Source organism: Coregonus lavaretus (genome assembly GCF_964263955.1).
Source record: "Coregonus lavaretus genome assembly, chromosome: 12".
NCBI lineage: Eukaryota > Metazoa > Chordata > Actinopteri > Salmoniformes > Salmonidae > Coregonus > Coregonus lavaretus.
Genome location: NC_139999.1, coordinates 32,228,125 through 32,246,633, shown reverse-complemented (window position 1 = coordinate 32,246,633; position 18,509 = coordinate 32,228,125). Strand labels below are relative to the sequence as shown.

The following is an 18,509-nucleotide window of genomic DNA, read 5'->3' as shown; positions in this document are numbered from 1 at the left end:
GGCCCTGCTGAACTGAACACTGGTGGAGCGGATTGCTCTAGCTCCGGCGTGGAGCAGCTGACCGGTGCCGGACCAGGCACCGGTGGAACAGGCACGGGCTGTGCCGGACTGACGACGCACACCACTGGCTTGGTGTGGGGAGCAGGAACGGACCGAGCCGGGCTGACGAAGCGCACCACTGACTTGGTGCGAGGAGCAGGAACGGACCGGGCCGGGCTGGCGACGCGCACCATTGCCTTGGTGCGGGGAGCAGGAACAGGCCGGGCCGGGCTGGCGACGCGCACCATTGGCTTGGTGCGGGGAGCAGGAACAGGCCGGGCCGGGCTGGCGACGCGCACCATAGGCTTGGTGCGGGGAGCAGAAACAGGCCGGGCCGGGCTGGCGACGCGCACCATTGGCTTAGTGCGGGGAGCAGGAACAGGCCGGGCCGGGCTGGCGACGCGCACCATAGGCTTGGTGCGGGGAGCAGAAACAGGCCGGGCCGGGCTGGCAACGTGCACCATTGGCTTGGTGCGGGGAGCAGGAACAGGCCGGGCCGGGCTGGCGACGCGCACCATTGGCTTGGTGCGGGGAGCAGGAACAGGCCGGGCCGGGCTGGCGACGCGCACCATAGGCTTGGTGCGGGGAGCAGGAACAGGCCGGACTGGGTTGGCGACGCGCACCACAGGCTCGGTGCGAGGGACAGGAACAGGCCGGACCGTACTGGGGACACACACCAGTACCTCTCGCCGTGCCTCTACACTTTCCTTCCCCTTTGTGACCAGCGGCCCCCGTAACCTGGCGGCCTCCTCTGCCAACCCGCTGGACCGCTCTATCGCGGCCTCCTGCTGCCCCGTCGTCCACGGCGTGAGCCCCCCCCTAAAAAAATTCTGGGCGGCTCTCCTCTTGGACCAGGCCTCCATGTCTCTAGCCAGACACTCACTCCACTGCTTCAAAGTCCAACCTCTCTGCTCTTCACTTGGCTTGGCCCAGTCGAGACTCTTACTCCACTGCTCCAAAGTCCAACCTCTCTGCTCTTCACTTGGCTTGACCCAGTCGAGGTTGCAACGGAGATCCGCTAGAGATTCCCCTGGCGATGGCTCCTGGACACGCTGCTTGGTCCAGTTTTGGTGGGATCTTCTGTCACGATCGTCGGGAACAGAGGACCAATGCGCAGCGTTATTTGCGAACATGCTTTTTTATTTAATGATTACACGAACAAACTAACAAAATCGATAACGTGACGTCCAAAGGTGCACCACACAAACCTATACAGGAACAAGATCCCACAACCACTGTGGGAAAACAGCCTGTCTAAATATGGTTCCCAATCAGAGACAACCAGCAACAGCTGACACTCGTTGCCTCTGATTGAGAACCACTCTGGCCAACATAGAAATACAACAACTAGAATACACAAAGGAAACTCACACCCTGGCTCAACATACAAGTGTCCCCAGAGCCAGGGCGTGACATCTGGATTTTTGTTTTAGATTCCGTCTCTCAAAGTTGAAGTGTACCTATGATAAAAATTACAGACCTCTACATGCTTTGTAAGTAGGAAAATCTGCAAAATCGGCAGTGTATCAAATACTTGTTCTCCCCACTGTATATATATATACATATATATATACACACATACATACACACATACATACATACATACATACACATACATATCCTTTAAAATATATATATATATATTCCCCTTTATTACTTTCCAACCCCGCCACCCTTCCCTACTTGGAGTAAACGAGTGAACAACAATGCTTAGGCCTCTACTTCCAGCTTATACTTACTATCTACATTTTATGGACACAGTCAATTTTACAATAATTATATTTTGTTTGTTTTTTCTCCTGAACTTCTTCTACTCTCAACCTCTCCGATCATTTTCATGATGTCCATCCGGTTTGCTTCTATATGCCATATCTTTCTAACTGTGCTCTTTCACAAAAGCTCCCAACCTACAACCTATATACTTATTATGGACACAGTATGCTTACATTATTAGTTATCTTGTTATTATTTGTTGTTAGTTGTTATCAGTCCCATCCTTCAATTCCATTCAACACCTCCCATCTATCTCCTAACACCATCCATATAGGATTTCTATTTGCCGTATATATTTCAACTGTACTGTGATGTCTTACAAAAGTTCTGAACCTTTCTATTCTCATTGTTTCTACAGATTGTGAATTGAAAATAAACATTTTTGCTAAAAGTATTATTATATTATTGATCGATTGACTATGACTTTTCAGATCACCCAGTAATGCTATCTGCAAGGTTAGCTCCAGGTAAATCCTCTGTTTTTAATAATAATACAAAATATAGCCCATTGAATATGATATATACAGCGCATTCGGATAGTATTCGGACCGCTAGACTTTTTCCAAATTTTGTTAGGTTACACCTTTTTTCTCAAATTGATTAAATAGTTTTTTTCCCCTCAGCAATCTACACACAATACCCCATTATGACAAAGCAAAAAAAGGTTATTACATTTACATAAGTTTTCAGACCTTTTACTCAGTACTTTCTTGATGTACCTTTGGCAGCAATTACAACCTCAAGTCTTCTTGGGTATGACGCTACAAGCTTGGCACACCTGTATTGGGGGAGTTTCTCCCATTCTTCTCTGCAGATCCTCTCAAGCTCTGTCAGGTTGGATGGAGTGCATTGCTGCACAGCTATTTTCAGGTCTCTCCAGAGATGTTCGATCGGGTTTAAGTCCGGGCTCTGGCTGGGCCACTCAAGGACATTCAGAGACTTGTACCGAAGCCACTCCTGCGTTGTCTTGGCTGTGTGCTTAGGGTCGTTGTCCTGTTGGAAGGTGAACCTTCGCCCCAGTCTGAGGTCCTGAGCGCTCTGGAGCAGGTTTTCATTAAGGATCTCTCTGTACATTGCTCCATTCATCTTTGCCTCGATCCTGTCTAGTCTCCAAGTCCCTGCCGCTGAAAAACATCCCCACAGCATGATGCTGCCACCACCATGCCTCACCGTAGGGATGGTGCCAGGTGTCTTCAAGACGTGACACTTGGCATTCAGGCCAAAGAGTTCAATCTTGTTTCTCATGGTCTGAGAGTCTTTAGGTGCCTTTTGGCAAACTCCAAGCGGGCTGTCATGTGCCTTTTACTGAGGAGTGGCTTCCGTCTGGTCACTATAAAGGCCTGATTGGTGGAGTGCTGCAGAGATGGTTGTCCTTCTGGAAGGTTCTCCCATCTCCACAGAGGAACTCTAGAGCTCTGTCAGAGTGTCCATCAGGTTCTTGGTCACCACCATGACCAAGGCCCTTCTCCCCCGATTGCTCAGTTTGGCCGGGCGGCCAGCTCTAGGAAGAGTCTTGGTGGTTCCAAACTTCTTCCATTTAAGAATGATGGAGGCCACTGTGTTCTTGGTGACCTTCAATGCTGCAGACATTTTTTGGAACCCTTCCCCAGATCTGTGCCTCGACACAATCCTGTCTCGGAGCTCTACGGACAATTACTTCGACCTCATGGCATGGTTTTTACTCTGACATGCACTGTCAACTGTGGGACCTTATATAGACAGGTGTGTGCCTTTCCAAATCATGTCCAATCAATTGAATTTACCCTAGGTGGACTCCAATCAAGTTGTAGAAACATCTCAGCGGGCCTCCCGAGTGGCGCAGCAGTCTAAGGCGCTGCATTGCAGTGCTTGAGGCGTCACTACAGACCCGGGTTCGATCCCAGGTTGTATCGCAGCAGGCCGCAACTGGGAGACCCATGAGGTGGTGCACAATTGGCCCAGCGTCGTCCGGGTTAGGGGAGAGTTTGGCCGGCTGGGATGTCTTTGTCCCATCGCGCTCTAGCGACTCCTTGTGGTGGGCCAGGCACATGCATGCTGACTTCGGTCACCAGCTGTACGGTGTTTCCTGAGACACATTGGTAGGGTCGTGTTTCGGAGGACGCATGACTCTCGACCTTCGCCTCTCCCGAGCTCGTATGGGTGTTGCAGTGATGGGACAAGACTGTAACTACCAATTGGGAAGAAAAAGGGCTAAAAAAATCAATGGAAACAGGATACACCTGAGCTAAATGTTGGGTCTCATAGTAAATATTTCTGTGTTTAATTTGTTATTAAAAAAAGTCTAAAAACCTGTTTTCGCTTTGTCATTATGGGGTTTTGTGTGTAGATTGATGATGATTTTTATTTATTTAATCCACTTTAGAATAAGGCTGTAACGTACAAAATGTAGAAAAAGGGAAGGGGTCTGAATACTCTCCGAATGCACTGTATATACATTACCAGTCAAAAGTTTTACTTAAAAAATAATAATGATTATATCTATCTATCTTTCTATCTATTTATCTACTCTACCGGTCAAAAGTTTTAGAACACCTACTCTTTCAAGGGTTTTTCTTTATTTTTAATATTTTCTACATTGTAGAATAATGGTGAAGACATCAAAACTATGAAATAACACATATGGAATCATGTATTAACCAAAAAAGTGTTAAACAAATCAAAATATATTTTAGATTCTTCAAAGTAGCTCCCCTTTGCCTTGATGACAGCTTTGCACACACTGTTTTGGTTACTACATGATTCCGTATGTGTTATTTCATAGTTTTGATGTCTTCACTATTATTCTACAATGTAGATAATAGTAAAAATAAAGAAAGACCCTTGAAAGAGTAGGTGTTCTAAAACTTTTGACCGGTAGAGTAGATAAATAGATAGAAAGATAGATAGATATAATTATTATTATTTTAAAAGTAAAACTAGGCCCTCAAAATAAGATCTTATGAAATATGTATGGTATTGTGTTAAATAAAAACATATGTATATTGATAACATATTTATTGATAAGTCCATAGCACAGAATATTTATGGTAACTCGACAATTCACTCGAAAGGCAAGGCACTCACTGAAATATCTGAATAAGGTTTAACACTAAGCAGTGTGTTAATTTAACACTGTTTCCAGTGTGTATATGGTCCCACTCTTTCAGTGTTGATATAACACTGGAGAATTTGCTGTGAAGATGTGTCCCTCTCACGAATTTCTGACACCATGTAATATAAAGTGAATGTCCAGTCAGAGGAGTATCTTTCCGCGTCATTTCAAAAGTACGTAGAACGAACGTGGAATACGCATTGAATTGAGGTTTGTGGACAGTAGAATGCCACTGCTGGCCGCCCGTCTTTACGGGTGGCGGCTCCTTTAAGAGATGAGGGCCGTGTGAATAAACTTGAGCCGTGCTGCGCTGACGTAAGGGGCTTGAAGAGTTTTGTGTAGCTCCAGAGAAGGGCACAGGAGAGGAAAATAACGGAGAGGAAAATAACGGAGAGAATAGGGAATAACGGAGAGAATAGGGAACTGGACCGAGGACTTATCCTTTTTAATTTGGTCGATGGTTTTACAGGAAATGTTCTGAGCATTTTGGTCATCCGGTATAGATTTATTTGCTGGGGCACATTTACCTGTGTTCCATTTATTTTTTATACAAACTCAAATTTAGCATAATAGATTGTTAACTATACCACAAATTAGAATGTTATTTTAGAGTGAAGTTCAAAATACTTCATAGAACTAACTATTCTAGATATGCAATACAAAACTTCTTATTCGGTCAATGTGCCAATATTATTATAGGGTAGCTATTTCTCGAAAGAAATAAGCCTAATGTGGATTAATGACCCTATTTCTGCTTGATACGGCAAGAAACACATCATGCAACATAATGGTAATGGAGAGGAGAGGCAGTCAGCCAACCAATCCGAGCCTCAGCTCCAGGAGACGCCGAGTGGAAGCATTCCACACATCCCAGGCAGGGACACACTTACAAAACTGGAGTTCAAACGCAACGCAGTCACAGAGGACTACAAAATAACAACTCAAGTACTAGGACTGGGTATCAGTGGGAAAGTGATGGAATGTTACTGCAAGAAGACAGGGGAGAAATGTGCGCTCAAGGTAGTGTGTTTGTGTGTGTGTGTGTGTGTGTGTGAGAGAGACAGAGAGAGAGAGAGAGAGAGAGAGAGAGAGAGAGAGAGAGAGAGAGAGAGAGAGAGAGAGAGAGAGAGAGAGAGAGAGAGAGAGAGAGAGAGAGAGAGAGAGAGAGAGAGAGATCCATTTCACTTGCTTTGGCAATGTAAACATATGTTTCCCATACCAATAAAGCCCCTTGAATTGAATTGAATAGAGAGAGAGAGAGAGAGAGAGAGAGACCATCAGTCACCAGACCTAAGTGGCACCAAGTATTTGAGATCTTGCTTGCTTTCTTTTCTTATCCACTGACGTAAATGAAAGGGAACTTGAGGATGTATTTGCAATGGTGACGATAAGAGGGAGAATAGTCATCAATTATTCACTACTCCATCCTAGACGGTCGCCTCCTAGACAGATCTCTCATCCTTCTTTGCGGTTTGATACCAGGGGTGGCAGGTAGCCTAGCTCAGTTGGTAGAGCATGGCGCTTGCAACGCCAGGATTATGGGATCGATTCCCACGGGGGGCCAGTATGAAAAATGTATGCACTCACTAACTGTAAGTCGCTCTGGATAAGAGCATCTGCTAAATGACTAAAAATGTTAAGAGCATTGGGCCAGTAACCAAAAGGTTGCAGGTTCAAATCCCTGAGCTGGCAAGGTGGAAAATCTACCATGCTGCCCATGAGCAAAGCAGTTAACGCTCCCTGGGCACCGATGACATGGATGTTGATTAAGGCAGCCCCTCCCACCTCTCTGATTCAGAGGGGTTGGGTTAATAGTGCAAGGAGCATTCAGTTGTGCAGCTGACTTTCCCCAATGGGATCACTCCTTTATTTGGAATCACTTAAGTTGTCTGATTGGGGGGGTGGGGGGTGTTGTATGAAGAAGGACATAACCTTATAATGCTAAAAACATCCGGTTACCAGTCCCATCTCTGATGATTGACATATTTTGGCATGGTTACAGTTTACAGCATGCATCTGGTGTGCAGAGGTTGTCATTCTTGAACGGAAGTTACTGTCACATTCTCTCCCACTTCCTCCCTCTGCTATATTTACTGTATCAACAAACAAGAGGATATATGTACAGAGTCAGACAGAGGGTGTGTTTCTTTGACTGGTGCCTGTTCCTCTTTTAAAGAGGTCCAATTAAGCACTAATAACACCAATAGAAAACTGTCTCTCTGTGAGCCGGGTTTGGAGAGGAGCCACCAGCGGCAACAGTGCTGCTCTTTAAGCTAACTCGACTACTCCTGCCCAGACAGACAGTGGATGAGTCTGGGGAGAGACAGTGATGTACTGTGTGGGACCGTGTCTTACGCAGAGGGTTTGTTGTTAGTGCCAGTAGTCATTGTCATGTTGTATGGACAATGACATGCTCTGTCTGGACTGATTCTATGTTCCATCTAGAGAGGATCTACTCTGGTGTGCAGGCTTTTGTTCCAGCTGAGCTCTGACATACCTGATTCAACTCATGAAAGCCTTCAATTCACACCACTGTTAGTTAAATCTGGTGCGTGTTCGTGCTGGGCTGGAACAAAAGCCTGCACAGAATGTGACCCACCTGGACCAGAGCTGCCAATCCCTTTCCTTAGGTTATGCCTTGGCATGTACTCTAAGCTCTATCTATCATTTCTGGACATAGGGGGATCTGTGGTCACCCACTGGACACACACTGGTTAAATCAACGTTGTTTCCACGTCATTTTAATGAAATTACATTGAACCAACTTGGAATAGACATTGAATTGACATCTGTGCCCAGTGGGGAGTGTTTCCTTCTGTTCTTTGAAGATCAACCACTGTGGGTATGTTTTCAATGGAACAGTCTCAACCTCCAAAATAGTTCCCTATTCTTTTTGTCCAGGTAGACCAAAGATAGATTAATGAAATGTGATAGAGGAGGATCAGTTGTACTGGCACAAGTGTATACATTATTTTGTAAGTGTGCTCTTCAAGTATTTGTGTTGTCGACAATGTTGAGGCTGAGTATTAGGTTACTCCTCTATAAACAATTTAATCTCAACCTGCCCTCTCCTCCCTGTCCCACCATGCATTGCTTCCTGTCACAGACAGAGGATAAGCTAGTTTATCTGGCTGTGATGTCTGGGGATCCCTCCCACCCTTACATCCAATCACTTTGCAAGGTTGTTATTACTGGTACACTTTGAAGGCAGATTTTGAATGGCTAATAAAAAGCAGCCTTCATTTTGTCTGTGTGTGTGTGTGAGAGAGAGAGAGAGAGAGAGAGAGAGAGAGAGAGAGAGAGAGAGAGAGAGAGAGAGAGAGAGAGAGAGAGAGAGAGAGAGAGAGAGAGAGAGAGAGAGAGAGAGAGAGAGAGAGAGAGAGAGAGAGAGAGAGAAGAAAGAGCAAGAATGAAAGAGAGGTGAGAGAGAGAGAGCTGTGGGACTAAGATTGGTCACAGGGATTTTTTTAAACCTGATTAAGGCTGTTATTATGCCCTTGATCAATTCCTCCAAGACCTGTGAGTGTTTATATACAACATGGACACACTCACAGCATATACATGTTGCATAGATACACACGTTCCACTACAGATGCATACTGCATCCATCATCATACCTAGTCATAGTAAATGTGTTTCCTAAACATGCCCATTATTCTTCTCTGTGGGGGCAGATTCTGTATGATAGTCCTAAGGCGCGACGGGAGGTGGAGCTGCATTGGAGAGTGTCGAGGGGTCCATACATCGTTCACATCCTCAGCCTGTATGAGAACATGCACCAGGGGAAGAAATGCCTGCTTATCATCATGGAGTGGTGAGGACCACAGAGACTACATAGACCAGAATGCATCTGTGTATGATGCATGTCTTCTCTGTTAGCTTTTCTAGCACGTCAGACTTTAAAACCATAACTGATGAGTAGGGAGTTTTTCCTGGTTAGGTCACGTGGTCAGGAAAAACTCCTGGCCTAATGAAAGTCTACATAAACATCAAATATGTCCCAGTTCTCCTCCTTGGTCATTATGTTTAGGCTTTGTCGATTGGGCTCAGTAATTGCCCAGTAATTACTAAGGGACAATGCTGGCCTTGTTTAATTGATGGCTTTGTTGTCTTGTTGAGAATCTCTGATCTGTTTATCTTGTTGTTGTTCCTGGCTCAGTATGGAGGGAGGGGAGCTGTTCAGTCACATTCAGGCGAGAGGGGACCAGGCGTTCACAGAGAGAGGTGAGTTATGATGGGGAACTGTGTTGTATCATTTACAGTGCTCAATTATTTACAGTGGCCCTATAGCTGTGTGCTCTTTGTTAATCAGATTCATATGTCATGGCTTTTAATCAGAGGCTTCAGAGATCATGAGGGACATAGGCACGGCCATAGAGTACCTCCACCACATGGACATAGCTCACAGAGATGTCAAGGTGGGACTCTACTCTATTTTTAAATATATATATATTTTTTTTTTCTTAGGGGGTAGATCAGCTTTAATATTGCAGATAGATTAGATTGTAACTTCCATCAATGTAATTGTCTGCATCACATCCAATCCCCCATATGTTTTTTTTCCTTCTTTTTTTTCTCGCATATATACATATACACCTACATACACATACATACATATATGCATATACATACATATATACAGCGGGGAGAACAAGTATTTAATACACTGCCGATTTTGCAGGTTTTCCTACTTACAAAGCAGGTAGAGGTCTGTAATTTTTATCATAGGTACACTTCAACTGTGAGAGACGGAATCTAAAACAAAAATCCAGAAAATCACATTGTATGATTTTTAAGTAATTAATTTGCATTTTATTGCATGACATAAGTATTTGATCACCTACCAACCAGTAGGAATTCCGGCTCTCACAGACCTGTTAGTTTTTCTTTAAGAAGCCCTCCTGTTTTCCACTCATTACCTGTATTAACTGCACCTGTTTGAACTCGTTACCTGTATACAAGACACCTGTCCACACACTCAATCAAACAGACTCCAACCTCTCCACAATGGCCAAGACCAGAGAGCTGTGTAAGGACATCAGGGATAAAATTGTAGACCTGCACAAGGCTGGGATGGGCTACAGGACAATAGGCAAGCAGCTTGGTGAGAAGGCAACAACTGTTGGCGCAATTATTAGAAAATGGAAGAAGTTCAAGATGACGGTCAATCATCCTCGGTCTGGGGCTCCATGCAAGATCTCACCTCGTGGGGCATCAATGATCATGAGGAAGGTGAGGGATCAGCCCAGAACTACACGGCAGGACCTGGTCAATGACCTGAAGAGAGCTGGGACCACAGTCTCAAAGAAAACCATTAGTAACACACTACGCCGTCATGGATTAAAATCCTGCAGCGCACGCAAGGTCCCCCTGCTCAAGCCAGCGCATGTCCAGACCCATCTGAAGTTTGCCAATGACCATCTGGATGATCCAGAGGAGGAATGGGAGAAGGTCATGTGGTCTGATGAGACAAAAATAGAGCTTTTTGGTCTAAACTCCACTCACCGTGTTTGGAGGTAGAAGAAGAATGAGTACAACCCCAAGAACACCATCCCAACCGTGAAGCATGGTGGTGGAAACATCATTCTTTGGGGATGCTTTTCTGCAAAGGGGACAGGACGACTGCACCGTATTGAGGGGAGGATGGATGGGGCCATGTATCGCGAGATCTTGGCCAACAACCTCCTTCCCTCAGTAAGAGCATTGAAGATGGGTCATGGCTGGGTCTTCCAGCATGACAACGACCCGAAACAAACAGCCAGGGCAACTAAGGAGTGGCTCCGTAAGAAGCATCTCAAGATCCTGGAGTGGCCTAGCCAGTCTCCAGACCTGAACCCAATAGAAAATCTTTGGAGGGAGCTGAAAGTCCGTATTGCCCAGCGACAGCCCCGAAACCTGAAGGATCTGGAGAAGGTCTGTATGGAGGAGTGGGCCAAAATCCCTGCTGCAGTGTGTGCAAACCTGGTCAAGACCTACAGGAAATGTATGATCTCGAAGTTTTCTGTACCAAATATTACGTTATGCTTTTCTGATGTATCAAATACTTATGTCATGCAATAAAATGCAAATGAATTACTTAAAAATCATACAATGTGGTTTTCTGGATTTTTGTTTTAGATTCCGTCTCTCACAGTTGAAGTGTACCTATGATAAAATTACAGACCTCTACATGCTTTGTAAGTAGGAAAACCTGCAAAATCGGCAGTGTATCAAATACTTGTTTTCCCCACTGTATATACTTATTATGGACACAGCATGTCTTACACAAGTTATCTTGTTGTTATTAGTTGTTTTTATTAGTCCCATCCTTCAGCTCCATTCAACACCTCCCATCTATCTCTTAACACCATCCATATTGGATTTCTATTTGCCATATATGTTTCAACTATACTGTGATGTTTTACAAAAGTTCTGAACCTTTCTATTCTCATTGTTTCTACAGTTTGTGAATTGAAAATAATTTTTTTTGCTAAATGTATTATTATATTATTGATCGATTGACTATGACTTTTCAGATCACCCAGTAGTGCTATCTGCAGGGTCAGCTCCATGCAAATATTGCAATCCTTCAGCCATTCCTGGACCTGTGTCCAGAAACAAGCTACAAATGGACAGTACCAAAACAAATGATCTAATGATTCTGTCTCTTCACAGCCAAATCAGCAGAGCTGGGAAGATTGTTTCCCCATACAAATAACATTCTATTGGTAGCAAGAATTTTATATAATAATTTAAATTGAAAAATTATAAGTTTTGAATCCGGCATCATTTTGCTTATCAGTTCATAAACACTATGCCATGGAATCGGTACGTCAAAAATCTCTTCCCAACTATTTTGCAATCTATATGGGACGGCTGTCAATCTTGTGGTCCTTAAATGAAACTGGTAAACTTTTTTATTTATCACAATTTTCTTTAACCAATTATGTTCTTTAATGCAAGGCCGACAGACAAGTTCCTTACTTTTTCCTCCTTCCACTTTCCTCTTCCATTTTTGCGGTAATGCTGCAATTATTTGGTTGTAATTTTGGGTAGAGCAGACATTTCCATATGTTTTGTTAGCTGCATGTGCGACATAACTCCACCATTCCTATTGATAATATCATTTACGAAGATTATACTTTTTTTTTTTTTTCTCTCAAATTTTATTTTTATTTTTATCAATTAGTATATTTGAGTTTAACCACAATATTTGTTGCAATATTTGTTCTGTCATTTCTGGAGGATTAAATTGAAACTCATATAATTTAAAAAACTGTTCGCTAGGCGTAGGCAAGACCATAAGCAAATAGGTAAACTGGGATAATACTAAAGAGTTAATCAGGGTGATTTTTCCACAAATTGACAGGTATTTACCTTTCCATGGTAGCAAGATCTTATCTATTTTTGCTAACATTCTATTACATTTTTTTGGAGTGAGATCATTTATTTCATTTGGGATATGTATTCCGAGTATATCCACATCACCATCAGACCATTTTATTGGTAAAAAATTGTTTTTTTTTGTGATCCAATACGTAATATAGTACATTTATCATAATTTGGTTGTAATCCAGAGAGGTTAGAAAATGTATCTAGATCCTCTATGAGGCTGTGGAGGGATTCAAGTTGTGGATTTAAAAGAAAACATGAATCATCAGCGTACAATGACACCTTTGTTTTTAAGCCCTGGATTTCTAATCCCTTGATATTATTGTTGGATCTGATTTTAATAGCTAACATCTCGATGGCAATAATAAATAGATATACTGATAGTGGACAACCTTGTTTCACTCCTCTTGACAGTTTAAAACTTTCTGAGAAATAGCCATTATTTACTATTTTACACCAAGGGTTACTATACATGATTTTAACCCAATTTATAAGAGATTGTCCAAAATTGAAATGCTCCAGGCATTTATATATAAACCCCAGTCGTACTTTATCAAATGCCTTTTCGAAGTCTGCTATGAATAGTAGGCCTGGTTTCCCAGATTTTTCATAGTGTTCTATTGTTTCCAGTACTTGCCTTATATTATCTCCAATGTATTGCCCATGTAAAAAACCTGTCTGATTAGAATGAATAATGTCCGACAATACCTTTTTAATTCTATGCGCTATACATTTTGCTAGAATTTTTGCATCACAACACTGAAGTGTAAGGGGCCGCCAATTTTTTAAATGGATTGGATCTTTATATTTTCCACTTGTATCCTATTTCAGTAACTCTACTCTTAGACATACATAATTGTCTTTTTCACCTGACACTCCCTGACAGACGATGTATTTACCGCTGGTGGTTTTATTGATGTACTTATTGCTTTCTTCTTTTTTACATCTCCCTCCCTCCACACACACACAAACACACAATAGCCTGAAAATCTGCTCTACACCACCAAGGAGAGCAATGGCGTGCTGAAACTAACTGACTTTGGCTTTGCCAAGGAGACCACCCTCCACAACTCCCTCCAGACACCCTGTTACACCCCCTACTATGTTGGTGAGTGTTGGGTCTGTTACACCAGTAGTGGTGTCGTATACTATCTGGATGTGAATGGTGTGTAGGCTATAAAGTATTATGGTTGACTTTTACCCACATGTTGTCCCTGTCTTTACCGGTCTGTCAGCCTGACTGGTTGTCTCTTGGTGTCTTGGTCTCTATGTCTCTATGTCTGTCCATCAGCCCCCGAGGTGCTCGGTCCAGAGAAGTATGACAAGTCGTGTGACATGTGGTCTTTGGGCGTGATCATGTACATCCTGTGAGTACCTAGTGTGTCTGTATGCTATAGGTGTGTCTGTGAGTGTGTGAGAATCAAGTCACAGGCCTCTCATTCACTCTCAGTCCCCCTACTGTTGGCTCCTGGGCCTCATTTACACCCTCATTTCTCTGCACTTCCTTGTTCTCCTCTACCTCTCTTTTAACACTCTCAGCTTTTCATTGTCCACCACTTGCTTTCTCCCTCTCCATCTCTCCCTCCTTGTACAGTGGGGAGAACAAGTATTTGATACACTGCCGATTTTGCAGGTTTTCCTACTTACAAAGCATGTAGAGGTCTGTAATTTTTATCATAGGTACACTTCAACTGTGAGAGACGGAATCTAAAACAAAAATCCAGAAAATCACATTGTAAAGCTGTGTAAGGACATCAGGGATAAAATTGTAGACCTGCACAAGGCTGGGATGGGTTACAGGACAATAGGCAAGCAACTTGGTGAGAAGGCAACAACGGTTGGCGCAATTATTAGAAAATGGAAGAAGTTCAAGATGACGGTCAATCACCCTCGGTCTGGGGCTCCATGCAAGATCTCACCTCGTGGGGCATCAATGGTCATGAGGAAGGTGAGGGATCAGCCCAGAACTACACGGCAGGACCTGGTCAATGACCTGAAGAGAGCTGGGACCACAGTCTCAAAGAAAACCATTAGTAACACACTACGCCGTCATGGATTAAAATCCTACAGTGCACGCAAGGTCCCCCTGCTCAAGCCAGCGCATGTCCAGGCCCATCTGAAGTTTGCCAATGACCATCTGGATGATCCAGAGGAGGAATGAGAGAAGGTCATGTGGTCTGATGAGACAAAAATAGAGCTTTTTGGTCTAAACTTCACTCGCCATGTTTGGAGGAAGAAGAAGGATGAGTACAACCCTAAGAACACCATTCCAATCGTGAAGCATGGAGGTGGAAACATCATTCTTTGGGGATGCTTTTCTGCAAAGGGGACAGGACGACTGCACCGTATTGAGGGGAGGATGGATGGGGCCATGTATCGTGAGATCTTGGCCAACAACCTCCTTCCCTCAGTAAGAGCATTGAAGATGGGTCGTGGCTGGGTCTTCCAGCATGACAACGACCTGAAACACACAGCCAGGGCAACTAAGGAGTGGCTCCGTAAGAAGCATCTCAAGGTCCTGGAGTGGCCTAGCCAGTCTCCAGACCTGAACCCAATAGAAAATCTTTGGAGGGAGCTGAAAGTCCGTATTGCCCAGCGACAGCCCCGAAACCTGAAGGATCTGGAGAAGGTCTGTATGGAGGAGTGGGCCAAAATCCCTGCTGCAGTGTGTGCAAACCTAGTCAAGACCTACAGGAAACATATGATCTCTGTAATTGCAAACAAAGGTTTCTGTACCAAATATTAAGTACTGCATTTCTGATGTATCAAATACTTATGTCATGCAATAAAATGCAAATAAATTACTTAAAAATCATACAATGTGATTTTCTGGATTTTTGTTTAAGATTCCGTCTCTCACAGTTGAAGTGTACCTATGATAAAAATTACAGACCTCTACCTGCTTTGTAAGTAGGAAAACCTGCAAAATCGGCAGTGTATCAAATACTTGTTCTCCCCACTGTATATAGTATTAATGATTGTTCAATTAGTCTCCAGTTGGAGTGCATACAGTAGCTGTAGTTGCTCTATTCTCATGGTGAAGTGTGTGCTGTGTCCCCAGGCTGTGTGGGTTCCCTCCATTCTACTCTAACACTGGCCAGGCCATCTCTCCAGGGATGAAGCAGAGGATAAGGATGGGCCAGTACAAGTTCCCCAACCCTGAGTGGGCCGAAGTGTCAGAGGAAGGTCAGACTAGAGACAGAATACTGTGGGTGGTCTATAGTAGACAGAGAGGCTTCACTGCAAGACAAACTATGTTCTGCTAAGTTCCAAATATTTTGGACAGATTTTTCTACGGTTGTGATTTGTAGGTCATTTGACAAACATCTTGTCTAGTTTACCTGATCATGTTTTATTTGCTATGATTGTTGACCTATGACCTTTACCCTCTGTAGCCAAACAGCTGATCAACCAGCTGCTGAAGACAGACCCTAACGAGAGGATGACCATCGGGCAGTTCATGAACCACCCTTGGATCAATGTGAGTATTACTACTGCATGTCTGAGTGCTGTTGATAATATGAGACTCTCATTTACACTGTGTGTGTGTGTGTGTGTTTGTTGACATTACAGCAGTCGATGGTGGTCCCTCCTACTCCTCTGCACACGTCCCGTGTTCTGACAGAGGACAGAGAACTGTGGGACGATGTCAAGGTGAGACTAGAGAGCTGTAAAACACGGACCCTCTGTGGTAACAAGAAACACCGCATATCAATAACCCAATTTAATCTAACACTAACACAAAGAAGCCATTAGTGGGTGATAAAACACTATATTTATAAGACCCACACTGCAATTATCTACAGTGCCTTCAGAAAGTATTCACACCCCTTGACTTTTTCCACATTTTGTTGTGTTACAAACTGAATAAAAAATTGATTGCGTTTAGATTTTGTGTCACTGGCCTACACACAGTACCCCATACTGTTAAAGTGGATTTAATGTTTTTATACATTTTTCAAATGAATAAAAAATGAAAAGCTTGAAATGTCTTGAGTCAATAAGTATTCAACCCCTTTAATATGGCAAGCCTAAATAAGTTCAGGAGTAAAAATGTGCTTAACAAGTCACAAAACAAGTTGCATGGACTCACTCTGTGTGCAATAATAGTGTTTAACATGATTTTTGAATGACTATATCATCTCTGTACCCCACACATACAATTATCTGTAAGCTCCCACAGTCGAGCAGTGAATATTAAACACACATTTAACCCCAAAGACCAGAGAGGTTTTCCAATGTCTCGCAAAGGCGGCCACATAGGAAGGCATCCTTCCTAACTCAGTTGCCGGAGAGGAAGGCAGAGTTTAATGGCTGTAATAGAAGAAAACTGAGGATGGATCAACAACATAGTAGTTACTCCACAATACTAACCTAAATGACAGAGTGAAAAGAAGGAGGCCTGTACAGAATACAAATATTCCAAAACATGCATCCTGTTTGCAATAAGGCACGAAAGTAAAACTGCAAGAAATGTGGCAAAAATTGTACTTTATGTCCTGAATACAAAGTGTTATGTTTGGGGAAAATTCAACACAACACATCACTGACTACCACTCTTCATATTTTCAAGCATGGTGGTGACTGCATCATGCTATTGGTATGCTTGTCATCGGCAAGGACTAGGGAGTTTTTTAGGATAAAAATAAATTAAATGGAGCTAAGCACAGGCAAAATCCTAGAGAAAAACCTGGGTCAGTCTGCTTTTCAACAGACACTGAGAGACAAATTCATCTTACAACAGGACAATAACCTAAAACACAAGGCCAAATATACACTGGAGTTGCTTACCAAGACGACATTGAATGTTCCTGAGTGGCCTAGTTACAGTTTTGACTTAAATCAGCTTGAAAATACATGGCAAGACTTGAAAATGGCTATCTAGCAATGATCAACAACCAACTTGACAGAGCTTGAAGAATTTTTTAAAGAATAATGTGCAAATATTGTACAATCCAGGTGTGCAAAGCTCTTAAAGCTGTAATCGTTGCCAAAGGTTATTCTAACATGCATTGACTCAGGGGTGTGAATACTTATTTACAGTAAATTAGATATTTCTGTATTTAATTTTCAATCAATTTGCAAAGATTTCTAAAAACATGTTTTCACTTTGTCATTATGTGGTATTGTGTGTAGATGGGTAAAAACAACCCATTGATTTCAGGCTGTAACACAACAAAATGTGGAATAAGTCAAGGGGTATGAATACTTTCTGAAGGCACTGTATCTGTACTTTCTGGCTACAGGAAGAGATGACCAGTGCCCTGGCCACCATGCGTGTGGACTACGACCAGGTGAAGATCAAAGACCTGGACACGTCCAACAACCCGCTGCTCAACAAGAGACGCAAGAGACCTGCTGCTGGGGCGGCCGAGGGAGAGGGGGGAGGAGGGGGAGGAGGTGGGGGAGGAGAGGGTGAAGGAGTAGCCGGAGCAACGGTTTGCAACAGCCAGTGAGAGGCTGAGGGAAAGGAGAGGGAGGAGGGGATGTTATATTAAGGCCATTATTTGGACCAATATTCACCAGGGCCCTGATCACGTGTTGTTTCTGGAATTGATGAGGTCTTGTGGTCAGGAAAACTCCTGGCTCTTCTCGTTATTGGTCAAAGTAAGTGTTTAATTGGACCACTCCAAGATTGGCAGTAATCAGAAAGATATTAGGCTTTTATCTCTGTCCTTTTCCTTTACTTGTTCTGTCACCAGCACATACGAGTTTCCAGGTCAGTCAATCAGACCACAGACTGATCTATAATATAATTGCTTTTGTTTTGTAGATGTCATTAATGTTGTTTTTATTTACTGCTACTATTTTAATGAAATAAATGTTTGTTTTTAAGGAAGTTTGTATCACTTTGTTTGGGTCGGGATGTATGAAGATGTGGTCTCACATGGAGTACAGTACCTTCACTCAGTACTTCCTCATGCACATTTCTGTATGTGTATGCATGGCTGTTTAAGTGACTGATGTGTGTGTTAGAGAAAAATATACAGACACACAGTACTGTGCAGATCTGAGCCGAAAATTTATTTTGTAGTTTATTTGAAAATACCAACTTTTCAAATACTTGAGGTAGTCAAATATAGAGAATCAACTAAAGGCAACTATTTCCTTTGATATTCAAATACAGGTCTCCGAAAAACAAATCATATTTGAAAGTATTTGGAATACCTCTCAGAAAAACAAATAATATTTGAAGGTATTTGAATACATGCAAGTTATTTGAAAACAAAAACCA

At 43.0% G+C, this 18,509-nt stretch overlaps 1 protein-coding gene across 1 annotated transcript; it reads left to right on the top strand.

Moving 5' to 3' along the window:
* Nucleotides 1-5,232: 5,232 nt before the first annotated feature.
* On the top strand, nucleotides 5,233-18,111 carry LOC311138591 (MAP kinase-activated protein kinase 2-like). The gene is made up of 10 exons (XM_084173344.1): nucleotides 5,233-5,923; nucleotides 8,578-8,717; nucleotides 9,063-9,127; nucleotides 9,242-9,321; nucleotides 13,256-13,382; nucleotides 13,566-13,641; nucleotides 15,336-15,460; nucleotides 15,670-15,755; nucleotides 15,848-15,928; nucleotides 17,521-18,111. The coding sequence occupies exons 1-10, from the start codon at nucleotides 5,681-5,683 to the stop codon at nucleotides 17,728-17,730; spliced, it is 1,233 nt and encodes a 410-aa protein (XP_084029470.1). The 5' UTR covers nucleotides 5,233-5,680; the 3' UTR covers nucleotides 17,731-18,111.
* Nucleotides 18,112-18,509: the final 398 nt, after the last annotated feature.

Coding starts and splice junctions, on each gene's coding strand:
- LOC311138591 (XM_084173344.1), top strand. CDS start 5,681: ATGCAACATAATGGTAATGGAGAGGAGAGGCAGTCAGCCAACCAATCC. Junction 5,924..8,577: donor GGGAGAAATGTGCGCTCAAG/GTAGTGTGTTTG, acceptor CTGTGGGGGCAG/ATTCTGTATGATAGTCCTAA. Junction 15,929..17,520: donor AACTGTGGGACGATGTCAAG/GTGAGACTAGAG, acceptor TTCTGGCTACAG/GAAGAGATGACCAGTGCCCT.